Source organism: Lupinus angustifolius, chromosome LG03 (assembly GCF_001865875.1).
Source record: "Lupinus angustifolius cultivar Tanjil chromosome LG03, LupAngTanjil_v1.0, whole genome shotgun sequence".
Classification (NCBI taxonomy): Eukaryota; Viridiplantae; Streptophyta; class Magnoliopsida; order Fabales; family Fabaceae; genus Lupinus; species Lupinus angustifolius.
In genome coordinates this window covers 21,573,944-21,590,270 of record NC_032011.1, presented here as the reverse complement: position 1 = coordinate 21,590,270, position 16,327 = coordinate 21,573,944, and the positions used below count along the sequence as shown (strand labels likewise).

The 16,327-nt window shown below is 28.3% G+C and overlaps 1 protein-coding gene across 1 annotated transcript in view; it reads right to left on the bottom strand.

Moving 5' to 3' along the window:
- The window catches only part of LOC109342614, a 4,497-nt gene extending 747 nt beyond the window's left edge, over nucleotides 1-3,750 (bottom strand). The window contains exons 1-3 of the mRNA XM_019580558.1: nucleotides 3,523-3,750; nucleotides 2,515-2,640; nucleotides 2,046-2,213 (exon numbers count right to left, since the gene is read on the bottom strand). Coding sequence (XP_019436103.1) covers nucleotides 2,046-2,213; nucleotides 2,515-2,640; nucleotides 3,523-3,600 — 372 coding nt within the window. The 5' untranslated portion in view covers nucleotides 3,601-3,750. The remainder of the gene's footprint in view (nucleotides 1-2,045; nucleotides 2,214-2,514; nucleotides 2,641-3,522) is intronic.

The window sequence follows — 16,327 nt, the reverse complement described above, 5'->3', positions numbered from 1 at the left end:
TTTATTATAATGTATATTAACCACATCTCTCACCTTAAACTAAATATTATCATGAACACACAAAAATTATAATATAAAGTACGTCGAATACAACAAATACATTCTAATTATAAAAAAATGAAATATATAAAAATTAAATACATAGTACCATACAATATTGACCGGCGAGCACGAAGTGCCTGTACACACTAGTACTATATAAAGGCAAAACACGTTATAACTTCCACCATGATGTAATTTTTACTTCCTATTTTGCCCTTCACATTATTTAATTTTTACAAAAAATCATATAATCCTAATTAACCACCACCAACATATTAATTAACCACATCTCTCACCTTAAACTAAATATTATCATAAACACACGAAAATTATAATATAAAGTACACCGAATATAACAAATATATTCAATTATAAAAAAATGAAATATGTAGTACCATAAATACTGACCGGCACTGTCCACACTAGTACTATATATAAAGTCAAAACTTGAATTAACTACCACATGGTGTAATTTTACTTTCCTATTTTGCCCTTAACACTTTTTAATTTCTACAAAAAAACTATATAATTATATATAACTACCACTAACATATTAACATTCTCTCCCACCTTAAGTTGAACATTATAATAAAATAAAAATTATAATCATAGTACACCCAATAAACATACAATATAAAATACATTCAATACAAAATAGATATTATAAATCTCCAAAATAAAATATATATAATTTAAATACTTGACATTATAAAATTAGAATATGGGTCGACAGTCACAACTAGTATATATAATATAAATAATGTGCATATATGTCAATCCATATAGATATATGTTTTTTGAAATCATGTAGCCTTAATATTGTGCTTTTGTGAGTGTCCGCATTAACATTATGATCATAATTTTGTTAATATCATCCACATTTTTTTCATAATTTTTCACATATGTAGTAAACATAACGAATAAGGCATTTTTTCATAATTTCTTCTGGCATGATAATTGGTGTGAATTTACTAACTTTTTCACTAGTTTAGGTACTACAGTATATTCCAAGATGGCCATATTACCGATTTCGGTAGATGGGTGGGGGGCAAATGGGAGTGGCATTTAACTTGGAGACGACATCTTTTTACTTGAGAACTTGAGCTAACTAATACTTTTTTGCAGGAACTTAACCATTCGGTGCTCCAGGACAACACATTTGACTCTTGGGAGTGAAGGCATGACAAATCAAAAGAGTACTCGGTCAGATCTGCTTACAAGCTGCTTACTCACCATAATCACCAGCAAATTCTCAACAACCATCATCTTCACCTCCTTTGGAAATCCAAAGCTCCTTTGAAGGTAACTACTTTTGCTTGGAGACTTTTTCAGGATAGACTCCCAACTATAGAAGCACTACTCCGGAGAGGGATTTCTTTAAATCGTGATGGAGGAACTTTATGCACCTTTTGCAATGAGCATCCTGAATCCTCTCACCACCTCTTCTCTACGTACAACCTTACATTCCCAGTTTGGCAACTTATTTACAAATGGTTGGAGATCAACGTTGTTTTTCCTCTTGCTCTGATACACCACTTTACTACTCACATGGACATGGTGAAAGACAATAAATTTTGGAAAGTTTGGAGTGTCATCTGGTTAGCTACAATTTGGGCAATTTGGTTGGCTAGAAATGACCTTATATTTAACTCAATTAAGCCATCTCTTCACCAAATTATGAAATCAGCTAGGGTGAAATCTTGACTTTGGATCAACGGCCAACGAAAGAAAAATTCAGTTCTCTATTCCAACTAGATTACTAGCCTCGAGCTTGTCTAAATATTGCATTGTAATTTTTTGTTTGGTTTTTCTTTCTCTCTTGTAACTCTTAATTTTTTCTAATAAATTTTTTCTTTTACCAATAAAAAACGATAACCGCAATTTAGAACACCAATATACAACTATCTATCAACATGGTTTTGAATGTATGGAAGGAGACACATAATGATATTCTTATTAAGTTGGTAAGTATGAATGTATATATTCTGTATAAGTAATCTTACTTCTCCAATTGCTTGAAATCGAAAAGTATCTGCACAAGAAACTCTAGCATCCACCACATTAAGATTTATCTCTTCAAAAGCCTCCAATATTGAAACAAGTAATCCTGGACAGCTATTTGCTGAAATAACATTAACAAGAAATCCCTTTCCTAGGGTTTCTACTGTTACCTATATATATCAATCCACAAAATGCAACAACAATCAAGGTTTTGGGCTATATATCGATATAAATATGGATGTGAAAAAAATAGTATGTACTAATAGTGTAAAAGTTTTATACATTGTCGATCTATCACCCATCATTCATTTTTTCATCATCACTGACTCTTCAAAAAAGTAATATAAATGAATGGTAGATGACGTATTGAATGTGTATAAATTTTTACACTGACAACTATACGAATATAAACTATGGATATGTACATATTACTGACAAGAAGTTATTAAAGTTTATCAATTAAGAAAGTACCATAGGCAAAGAATTTTGGTCACTTGAAGTTTCTGCTGTGGCCATGTCTTGATTCAGTCTTTCAACTTTTTTCTTCAGTTTTTCTATATACTTTGATGCATCATTTATGATCGAGGTTTTGCTTGACTGCAATCAACCATGAAAGCATAAAAACTATTGGATAATGCACTATATATATACATAAAAGAAGCACTATATAGTTGATATTGCATATATATATATATTTTTTGATTGGCAAAAGAAAATTATATTAATAAAAAATATTACAAAGGAAAAGAATAAAAGTAGGACTATCCATAGAGTAACAAGATATATAAATGATGTATCACATTAAGAAGAATTAGTATCAAATATTTTCCAATGTCTAATGTCAATAATATATTGAATAATGTTCATCATATCATGTTTCAATTTTCTACCCAAAGACAATCTAGATAGGAAAAACAATAGCTGTGGTGGAGAATTAAGTGACTACAATCAAAATCTCATCCCAAACATTCATGCTTTTTCAACAGCATAAGGCTCTTTCTGGATATAGACAAATGTATTGCAGAGAAGAGACCATTATTTCAATTAAGAAAAAGTGAGTATAGTGTTTTAATTTGTGGTTGTAATTATTGTGATTATGGTTGTTGCAATGCAGTTTGCAATTGTGTCAAAATGAAATCTTTTTGTGATTAGAAAATATTTTTGACAGTGCAAATGTGACTCAGCATGGTTGAAATGTTGTTGTATTACATCTCGACGTGACCATATTATTATGTTCAGTATTACACTATAATTGTAAGATCAACATTTGTAAAGGTCAAAACAACCACAATATTACGAACACATAAGCTGATATAGTCTGCAATTTAATAAAATCAAGTGAGTGAAATTAGAAAGAGAAACAACATAAGGGAGGACACTACAGAAATCCAAAGTGAACATTCTTTTAGTATAGGATGATTTCCTTAATGATATTCATAGAGAAAATCCACTGAAAAGAGAGAGATATAAAGAAATTACAGCATGGGAGTTAGTAATAGAACGAAGAAGTTGCAGCTTCTCATGCAGTGCAGTTCTCTTTTGCTCTCTAGAAACCATACTATGCTCTCTTATGCTTTTCTTTTCTCTTATGTTTTTCTTTTGCTATCAACTTTGCAGAGAGAGGAAGAGCTCTTAAATCCATATAATCTTGTACTTTCTTCCCACAGGATTGTGTCCATTTCTTCACAAAGATACTACATAGATTCTCAATTATCTTACCAAAATACCCTTTTCTTAGATGGTAAATTATTTGTATGGTATGAACAGTGACAGACCTAGAAATTTTAGGTGGAGAGAGAATGAGACATGGATAATTTAGAAGTACAAATAATTAAATAGCATGAGTGAGATTTTTTTATAAGCAAAATAATCCCCAAAACCTATCTATATATAGAGAGAGAGAGAGGAAATAACATAAGTGTGAATAACATAGAATTACAAAATATATAAGTAGAATTAATGAATAACAATCTTTCATTTTATCTTGTATTTTTTCTTCTAAACACATTGTAATCCTTATTCAAGTTCAATAAAATTTTACCTTTTGCCTATAAAAAAATAACAAACATCATGATAAAGTATAAAATTCAAAATGTATAATTCAAAATGTATCATCATGATACATTATAAAGTAATGTATAGAATTGGTATAAGTAAAGTTGGATCGATGATGATGCATCTAGACTAATCATTCATACCACCTAATATATTTTGATTATAATTTTTATATACCGTGAGTTATTGTATCGTCCACCATTTATTTACATAACATTTTTTAAAAAGTTAATAATAATTAAACATGAATAACGTATCATGTAATGACAGTATATATATAAAACTCATGTACACTTCCGGCTTCTAGATTTTTTCTAATATATTTTTTCATATGGAAAAGTGGTGCACTAGAAAATGTATTTCTCTTATATTATTTCAAAGAAGACAATATAAGAGTTATGTAAGAGTAGTCACGTGCAATCAACATTGTTGTTTTGGTATATATATTTTTAGAGTTTATCCTCTTTTGTAGAATTTCTTTCTTGGTTAACAATTGATTTACATAATGTGGGTGGAATTTAAATGTCACTAGCATGATATGACTCGGTCATTTAGAAATCATATTCAACTTTCAAACACCATTAATTTCACATGTGTAATTTGTAGGATTTACTATAGAGAGAAAAAATATACCCACTCACAATGTCAGAGTTTTTTACACTATTATTGTATCATTCATCATTCATATTTAATAATCAATAACTTTTAAATATAAGTAATACAAGTGAATTATACATAAATTTTGACACTGACAATATATAGATATTACACTTTTTATTATAATGTATATTTCTAATATTGATGTAGACCAAAAAGGTGAAAATATCATAATTGAGTTGTGAGTTTAAGGGAATGGGAGAAGAGGAATTGTGAGCTCGTGATATAGTGAAATTGGGCATTGAAAGAAGTGAAGGAGAAAGCAATAAAAGAATGTTTAGTTTTGATTAGGGAATGCAGGATGGGGATCTGTTGTCCCCAACTATATCCCCAACCACGTCTCCTGCCAATCACAATAAAGTAAAACTGATAAAGTTATGAATATTTAATTTTTAACTGACGTGACATAACATGATTGGTCTGGGACAGGATTTGGGACAGAGTTTGGGACAACAGATCCTTATCTAGGAATGCATCCAAACACTTCTCACGGGGGCATTTTTAGGGTTATCCTCACACTCTTTCTTCTCTCACCAAACCATCAAATTTTGTCCCTTCTCTATCTCTCTCTACACATGCATTCCTATAGCTATCTTCTCATTGTATGAGACACTTCAACTTAGTTTCATTTTACCTTTTGTTCCTTCTTATCTAAGTGAGTGGTCATGAACCAACTTCATCACGTAATATACAGCTTCATACTAACTATTGAGATTTTATATTGTCGGCTGTGAATGATTGCGACCAATATGCTCGATGTGATTACAATTGTGGTTATAATATGAATACATAAACATAAAGTTGTAACTTTAATCAAGGTCGTAATAATTGTGGTTATAATATTATTGTCGGCCGTAAATGATTTGAGTTTCATTCATAACAAATTTAAAAAAAAACAAGTTATAAGTTGACTTGATAGTTATGGAAAATGAATGAAGTAAAAAAGGTTAAGTGTTCAAATCTCGTACATAAAATATTAATATGCTAATATTTAGCGATAAAAAAACCAAGTAATAGTGGTTCACCATGGCTAATGTCACTCTAAGAGGAGCAAGTACAATTAAAAGTTGAGGAAGTCAATTTTTTATATTTTTATATTTTGAAATTGAAATTGAAATTGAAATGGTATGGTTTTTATGCTAGCTAGCTAGACACCATGCATGCAGTTCCAATAAACAGATCAGCTTCCATTAGCTAGAAACATTGTTGATTGTGATAATTAATTATGTATTTTTTTTAAATATAATTGTAATTATAGGATACTCACCTTAAGATATGTTGTTCTATATGTAATTTAGTGTGTGGTAGATTAATTAACTAATGCTGAAATGACTGCACTCAAATAGTTATATTTTTGGCTAGCTGAACACAAAAACCATCATTAATTTATCATGTATTATCTATACATGGCTTCTAAAATAGTTAACTATTTTTTACTGAATGTGCATGTCTTTTTTATACACAAATAATTGATTAAATTAAAAAGTATTAGATGTATATAAGAAATAATACCGAAAGTAGTTGAATAAAATCATATAAGTGCAACTAATGACTATACTACGCCACCAGAATTCATATTTAACAACGGCTTTCTAATGATACAGTGTTTTCTAATACAACGCTATTAAATACAATACGAAAGATAATTAATAGCACTCTTGTAAACAAATACTGTTAAATTTGATAGGTGTTGATATAACTTTAACATTACTTTCTTCAAGGAGTGTTGCTGTATGTTTGTCTAAGATATTCAACATCATTTTTTTAAGCAAGCATTATTAATTTGAATCTATTTAACAGCGTATGCTTAAATAAGTGTTGTTAAAGTTGACATATCAACATCGTTCATTCATTACATTGAGCGTTGTTAAAAGTTATACGTTTAAAAAACGGTTGTATTAGTTATTACTTAATATGTATTAATTTTATTTAAAAGATATAACTCAAGTAAATATTACACGAAAATAATCCAAATTGATAACAGAAACTCATATGCTAGTTTTTCATATATAACATAATTTGATTATACATATACAAAAAATGCAAATTGGTTATTACTTCATAGAATATTCTAAATCACCAACCAATATTATTAAATAAAATATTAAGATATATGATTTGACACAACAAAAACTCATATTTGGTAAGTAAATTATGTTATTTGTCATTTTATTATCAATATTGAACAAAATATGATAACTAAATAATTTTAAAGAATTTTGATATTTAACAACATTTTTTAAGCAAGTGTTGTTGATTTGAATCTATTAAACAACACTTAAATAAGTGTTGTTACAGGTGACATATCAACAACACTCATTACAAGAAGCGCGGTTAAAAGTCACACATTTAATAGCGCTATGAGCGCGGTTAAAAGTCACATATTCAAAAGTGATTGTTTTAATGAGTGCGAATCTTTGCAGATTTAAAAACAAAACCCCACACACAATAATATAATTATTATTCAGTATTCTATTTTTCTTACTCTTCTTCTCCTCATAGTTTCTCCCTTCAAGCAAGTTATTAGCTTTTGGTTTCTATTTTCGAGTAAAAGGTGAATCGTTATTTTATTTTACCTTAATTATTTTTCTTTAATGCACTTTTCTTGCTAGCATTTACATCTACGTTAACTGCTTATTTTATAATATAGAAAATGTCAAGGTTGAAGCTAGGTGGAGTTGTTGGTGATTTACCAAACTTGCAATTTCTGTATGTATTACTTGTATTTGACTATTATTTTTTCATCCACATTTTCTATGTAAATTAAATTTTTATTTGATTCTTATTATGTTAAATCTAAACTATGTCTTTTTGTCTTCTTATTTCTTCAGTTAAGGGATACAAAAAATTCATAGATTTTTCCTTTACATCTTCATCGCCTTCGTCCCTTACATTACTGCATATAATCTTCTGGATTAATGAATTTGAACTAAAGGAGATCAGTTCATGCAGTGGTTTATGAATTGAGATTTTAGAATGATGTTTATATTGTCAAATATCTGGTAAATGTGATGGAATTTGACATGCTTGTTACATGTTTGATATAATGTTTGAGAGGGATTTTGCCTTATTTAAAAGTAGACATTTAACCGCGTTTGCTTCAGTAAACGCGGTTAAATGTTTATTTTCTACAGCACTTCAAAAGCGTCGTTGAATATAACCCTATATTCTACTGCGCTTACATAGACAACGCCTAATAAGCACTGTTGAATGACAATTTTAAATGTCGTTGTTTTGCTATTGTGGCGTAATGTTAGTGTAGAATTAGTATGACACTAAACATTCACATGTGTTACAATCTCATTTAAAGTGTGAAATTACAACTTTTTTCGTTTTTTTCCTTGAATCCTTAGCCATTATTTCACCTTCGTAGTCTCCAGATTTTGTTGGATAGCCATCTTGGTAGTGTTGAAAATGGTCTTGTTCCTTGCAAGCCAGATTGACCATATAGTAGATAGTCAAATGATGTTCTAGAACTTCCGACATTTTTTGTTGATTGGTAGGCCTTTGTACATTATGAAATGTCTTCATGTATTTTGGGTAGAGCAATTTAAAAAATTAAGCCAATTATAGATCTTCTGTTAAAGTAGATATGTGAACATGCACGATAAGAATAGGGGTTCAAAAGTATCTAGTTCCTCATTGCAAAGCCTGCAGATAGTCCGTGTTTATAATTGTGTAATTTCTCTCTTAACAAAGCTTCTGATGTTGGTAATCTCTCTTGAAATAGTCTTTGTGCGAGTATAGTAACTTTCAAGGGGGTTTTAGACTGCCAAAAGAGTTTGAAAGTATTGCATTCCTCCTCCTAATTGTTCATTTGTCTAAGAAGAACTATTATGCATATTTAACGGAGTATTGACCAAATTGTTCATAAAGTCATTCTCAATGATCCTCTCTATCTCTCCTTAATGTAATATGTTGTAAAACATGCATAAGATTATCAATTAGTTCAAATTTTCAAACAAAAGGGTGTCTTCTCCAAGTTAAGGACCATCTACAAACTCCATTTGACCAACTTCCTAAGTCACATACACGTGTGTCCCTTCCCACACTTAAGTTGTAAAGCCTCTTATACCCAACTTCAAGATTTACAGAGTCTAACCACTTATTGTGCTACAATCTAGTGTTCTTCCCACCTTCTTGATATTGCCCCAAAACCAGGTGATGTACTGGAGGGTCTATGAATCTAATCTACACAAGTATCTAATCCATAATGTGTTAGGTACAACCATGTGATATAGTAAAAGCCATGTATCATGACACTTATTTCATTACGGAATAAATGAAGAAAGTCATAGACGGTGCAGGTCTACACATAGGTCGGTAGAAAAACTGTATCGAAGATTTAATTCGTAGTGTTTTCACATTACAAAAGCTCTATATAAATAGAGGTACTCTTCTTCAGTTGAAGCAATATAGAGAACGCAGAAGCCACAAGTTAGAGCTTCTGGTAGTGAGTAAAAATAGAAAGTGTAAGTAAATCCCGATTAATTTTAGGTTTCATCTCTATTATTTAATGATATTATTGTTGTAGTATTTGAATAGGAGGGGTCTGACTAGAAAATACTATATTTGTAACTCTTGTGTAAGAAAAATATAGAAATAATATTGTAATTATCTTGCATATAGTAGAATATTTTTTGGAGATTGTCTCATGGTTTTTCCCTTTGCTTTTAAGGGTTTTCCACGTTAAAATTTGGTGTTTCTTTTTCTTTACTTTGCGCACATTTATTTCTGTTGTATTGAATTTGTAGATTTATTTCTATTAGGGGTGACAATTTGATAGATTTGGATTTGTATCAAAATGGATGGAGGGAAAACTATCCATCAATCCATATAAGTCCATTACATTACATTTTTAAACTATCCAATCCCCATATCCAATGGATTTCAATCCATTCATTCTATCCATGTATCAATTTTAATGGATTGGATGGATGTATATCCAATCCATTTTTTTAATTTGAACTAAACATTTTTAATAAAGCATTATTTGAAGAAAAAAATCTTTTAAAAATTATTATTTAATAAATCATTTTAAAAGAACATTTTTAAAAAGTGTTTTTTAAAATTAAAAAAATGTCTCAAACCCCTAGCTTAATGCTCTATTGCAGTGCTATTAATACCGTAACAGTCATCAAACTGGTTAAGGTACTAGTATAGTGATATAGTGGTTCAATCGGTGGTTCACTAATTAAATCGTATACTGGCGAAATTAGCTATACATATTTAATATATTAACATTAATGTTGAAAATCAATAAAAAACCAAATTTTTTTATTTTCATTAAAAAATAATTTTAAATATAAATCGGCGGGTATGACTACTTTTGGCTGATTTTAATCGGTATGATTGCATGACCGATATAATTATTGTATTGTACCTGTATTGAGACTGGTTCACCGGTTTACTTGTTGAACCGGCCAACACGAACTGGTTTTACAACACTGCTCTATTATTTCTCAGATTCTTGTAAGTGTGACACATTTTATATCTTATATCCTTGCTATATGACCAAAAATATTAAGTGTAGCATATTTTTATATAATGCTCTATGGCTGTGTCATTATATATTAAGTGTATCCAAAATCGTTGTAAAAAAAACATTTATGTTTCTAATAAATCTTGCTGTGTAATAGGGTGGAGTGATATAATATTTGGCCCTTCACTTCTAGGGTACAATAAAGAGTTAATAGAGTTGTTGTTTCCTACAAAAGGTGAGAGAGATTTTTTATATTAATATTAAATTAATTGGAAACAAATCATAAAATAATCTCTTGGTGATAATATAAAAGATTTTATGAATATTTAAATATTTAAGGTTTATAATTTGCTTGGGTGTATAGCAAAGTTGAGTTGTTGCTTATTTGGAAGAAAAAATTTTGTTTTTATTTTTTTGGATGGATTGGGTATCCATCCAAATGGATATACTTATGAATATTCATTGGATATAATGGATTAATTTGAACTATCCATTGAATTATATTCATTTAAATTCATTAATTCTAACGGATGGATTTGGATGATTTTAATTTGGATGGAGTTAGATAAATTTTAAATTATGAATAATTTTGTCACCTCTAATTTCTATCAAATCTATTTTAAAACTCATTACTATATTACAAAATCATTTAATTTAAACTATGAATCTCGATAAGTGTTACCAACATGATAATCTTTTCTTCAAATGGATAAGTGAGTTACTCCCAAATTGATGTAGTTTGTGTCTCCCATAATGATTTTTCAAAAATATGGTAGCAAAAATATGGTCATGCATGCGATTGCAGAACCATCCAAAATATATACATAAAACATAAATAATCAATCATTTTTCAAAGTGGTCCTTAGTCAAACAAACTCGACCAGGATTGCTGTAAAATTAAAAACAAAAACAAATAAATTATAGCTCCATTAAAAAACAATTATCATGGTTGGTAATGAAAGTGAAACCAACAACACAATACAATTAACAGAAATGATGAACAAAAATGAAATAGTAAATATATAATAGAATAAAAAAATATGAAGAGATGCACATCATGAAGCAAAAATGCTTTGGTAAATGAAGAGTTAACATCAATCAGTGTTATTTTGGTCATAAAAATAAACAAATGTTTTAATAGGTAATAACTGAAAAGTCATATATAATAGGTAATTGTGCATATTTTAAAATGATGATGAGTTATTATTGATGATATTAATTTATGTAAAAGTCATATATAGTAGTGTTATTATTATTCATTAATTCATTAATTAAGCAAAGGATAGGAAATGTCAAATATGTATGGATTGACTTTGATCATGTATGGTAGGGTGTATGGTAGAAAGTATAGCCTTTTAGGAGGGAATTTTTTTGCTGAGAGCTTGACACTTGACATAAATAAACCTTATTTTCTTATATAGTTATAGATTACAAAAGAGTGGCGATATAGTTTAAATAAAATGGTGGATTGGAAGATTAGGAGAATATATAACCGATACTATCATATTTACATATTTAATTAACTAACTTAATCATGTAACAAATTCCTTAACACATTTACCTTAAAAAATTAGTTTACTACGTTTTTTATGGGCAATTTACTACGTTGTTTAAACTTTAAAGAACAATCTTATTTATGCCTTTTTCGCTTGCTTACAAGTTAAGGCTTCACTTTGTTGAATAATAAAAGAACATTCTTAACTAGTTGATAGAAATTGAAGTGAAGAATGAAGGAAAAGGTGGGGAAACCGACATATATGATTCCACATATTATGTGTTTGCTTCCATAAAATCTAACTTTATCATTTTCACTTTTATTATATACAAAATATGGAAACAACGTGGGATTTCAGATTAAGTAATTATTTCCCACGTCTATATCTTTTTTTAAAAGAAAAAGTTAATCTATTAAGATTAAAAAGAAGCTTGAGTTTTTTGGGATGTATATATAATAAATTACATATTATAAATTAATATGGTCGTAGTAAAATTTACGTATGCTAAAATGTAAAATCAAATAAACTTGACTATGAGCGGTAAATAATATATGCAGTATGTTCAATAGAGATATATAATTAATTAAATATAAAATAGTGGTAATAAAATTTGAATATTTGATAATTACGCTAATACAATTATCATCATAAATTTTGAATATTTGATAATTACACCAATATAATTACCATCTTTTCCATTTAATTTTTTAAGCATTAAATAAAATTAAAAATCAATTGCGAAAAATTAATTTTTTTCTAGATGATTGCCTAAAAGTTTTCCCTTTATACATTGGTATATATATAAATCAATGGCAAAAAGTAAAAATCTTTCTGATAACTGCCTGCAAGTTTTTCTTAATTAAATTTAATATTATAAATAAATAATTTCATAAATAAAATTTATATATTCTAAAATTTTAAAAAAAAATCTTATTATACATGATAATTATACATTTATTTTAAAGAGATAATATGATGTAAGTTGAAAATATAAGTATATAACTTATTAGAAATAATATGAATAATTAAATCTAAGTTTTTTAATAAGAAAACATTATTTTTCTTCTTTTGTCTAAAAGGAGAGGGTGAGACAACGCACTTTCAAAATTTTAAATTCGAACTTAATCTTAGGATAACAAAAGTTATTAGATAGTGAACTTCAAATATATAATAATTTACTTCAATTTTATTAACACAAGAGTCATAACTTGATGTTCCATCAATCTTTTTGAAGTGTCATAACTATTAACTTGTATATATGGATTAGAATATTGAATACCCTTGTACGAATTGTTTTGATAAATCTAAAAAGACATAGATTTAGAGGTGTAACTTGTTGTTGTTTCAATTATTGTCACCATTCAACAATGACAACATCACGTACCAAACTATATATTCACATGTGTACCCATTAATCATCACAACAAAACAATATCTACATAACACATATCCTGCCCCTACCTTGTCCCTTACGTTCCTTAAAATATATGTTGCTTTGTACTCTCTAGGGTACTCTTAGATTCCATTAATGCTATTCATGTCGTCAAAGTTTCCTTGTCATACTCAATTTTCCCCCTCAAACTCGACCATAATGTTTTCTTTAGACCCTTACATTATAATACATATAAACTATGGTGTAAGATATTGCTAAATCCTCAGAAAGATTAAAAGGTGAAGGGTTCGATTTCTGTAAGCGACCTTGTTGGAAGTGACAATCACACACCTGATCTCGAAAGAGATTAATTCTTTATCTATAGAGTGGGAACACATTGGTAATATAAAAAATATATCAATGCTTATTTTTATGTAGGTTTGTTGTATTCATATCATGTTTGAATTTGTAGTTGTGCCTCTATATTTGATTTTTTAAAATTATTAACGCTTTCTCTTAGCTATAATTCATGAATTAACTGACACAATTAGGGTTGGCTTATTTCGAAAAAATGTTTTATGTATTATTTTTTATTAACAATAATTGCAAAAATACCATCTTGTTTTCAATATGCTTTGTATTTTCAAGTATTTACATAGGAAACAATGAAAACAATAATTTATTGTTTTTGGCATTGTCGGTATAAATATTTGAAATGAAAACAAAAACAAATGATTATTTTTTGCAATTGTCAGAAAATTGAAAATGGAATCAACCATTTCCCCAAAGCAAACATACATGATCCTTATATCCTTAAGATAACTCAAATAAGGTTCAGAAGAGATTATTTATTAGATTAAGATTATTTTGATACACTTCGTTATAATTTATCAATAATTAATAGTTTTTATTTATTCACTTTAGAAATAATTTCAATTTAAAATATCAAAATTCAACATAAAAATCTACAAGGACAAGATTTAAACATCTTAATAAACTTGTAAGAGAGTAGAATAGTATATGCACTGAAATAGATATCAAGAACTTTTTTCCCAAAGCAGTTTAAAATTTAACTTTAGCTGTCCACTTCTTTTTTAATTTTTGGAAATTTTCTTATAAAAAAGACATGTATGAGGAGATTTATTTCCTTCCCAATAAGATGAAGGATAAACATATTATAAAATAAAATAAAAAATATATGTACTAACAATATATGAGTTTTATATATTATTATTATATCATTTATCATCATTGACTATTACAAAGTTTAAATTAGTTACTTTTTTTACCCTAGTCTAGCTACATATATACACCACGTAAAATCAATGGCACATGATTGAAAAATTGTCAGTATTGAAGGACATTTGAATGACCTTGACTGAGTTATTATCCATACATTTTGGTGGTATCATGAAATGTGGCAAAAATACAAAACTATACAGGTAAGACTTTGTCAACATATAAAATTTTATTGTAGCAACCTTAAGCACTGTATGTCAGTGAAAATAATATTCCTTAGCTTTGGCTCAGCAATCAGTAATTGAATATATAAATTTGCCGACAATTAAATAAGACAAAAAATGTAAGTGGAAGTGTATGAATTTTATGCAAAATTATTATATCATTGTTAAGTCTTCAAAAAAAAAAATATAAATGAATATAAATAATGTATTGTATGTATATAAATATATAGATATTACACTAAATAATCATCCTTGGAATTAGAAGAAACAATATCATTAATTAACTGTTATAGGAGTTATCCTTAGGGTTAGCCCAGTTACTTAAATTCTGTAAAGCAGGAAGATTAAATTTAAATTTATGATAGTGATGAGCTCTATTCTTCCCCTTAAAAAAATTGTGTACAAAATTAAATTATTACATGAAATAAATATATTGTCGATTTCTTTGAGAGGTCCTTTATGCCAATTTTGCAACGAATATCATGAATCTTCTCCATATTTTTTCTCTTCCCGTGATTTTTCTTATTCTGACAACTTATTTACTAATAGTTGGATATCAGCATCACTATGCTACCTCTTGATCCCATATATCATTTTACTACTTATAGGCATATCACATCTCACAAATATTGTTCAAAATTTTGGAGTGTCATAAGATTAGCTATAATTTGGGCTATATGACTATTTAAAAATTATCTTATTTTTAACTTACCAAGCATTCAATTCAGCAAATTCTGGAATTCACAAGGATCTTGACTTTGGATTAATGGACAGAAGAGCATTAACTTAATAAATAATTTGAACTGGGTAGCTAACCCTGAACATGTTTCAACATCGATTTGTAATTGATTATTATTTTTGTATTCTTCTTATGAAATATTTGTGATTCTTATTTATATTTAATAAACTTTTACCATTTTGCCTACCCAAAAAAAAATATTGTCCGAAAGAAAATGATGGTCTCCCTTGACCTATTTGCAATATTTTCCTTATGCTTATTAATGGAGCTTAATGGCTCATTTTAGTTGTGGTGAGAAATAGTGTCCTACTTGGAGGACTTGTTAGTTGCAATAAATTTGGAAACTAAGAAGATTCTTTTTTGGATTTGATTGTTTTTTTTGGTATAACTAGAGTCATGCATCTGTAATATATTACATTATACCGAATATTAGAGGAACACTATTATTGAGAAAAACTTATATACAATATTAGTAAATAATTTGATGATGGATCAATAATGGTATATAGGTGAGTTATACCTTACAATACATATTTCTGATTTGTTATTCTTTTTTGTACTATAAAGGATAGCACATTATCCAATAAATAATAAACTAATATCTTCCGAAATATGTGACTACCCATTTTAACCAGTGTTACTCCCAGGAATCGAACTCTTGACATTTTTAATATACATTATTTATATAATGTATACAACCAAATTAAAAGGTATAGAATAAGAAAAAGGTCCAATTATGATGAGAACTATATATATTGCTCACTTCAGAAACTTTTTAGTTTCTTTAATCGACAAAATTAATTTTATTAACGAAGTATTCAGGGTATGAAGAATTTCCAAGAGGTTATTGATTGTTGGGTTTAATACAAGTATAAGAAGAAGCCTAATTATTATTTTTTGAAGAGGATAAGATATATTTGATGGGATAACAACATCTACAACATAAAAATGAATCTATGGTTGCAGATCCTCACATGTTGAAACACTGGCATTATATATACCTTGTTCAAAGACATAATA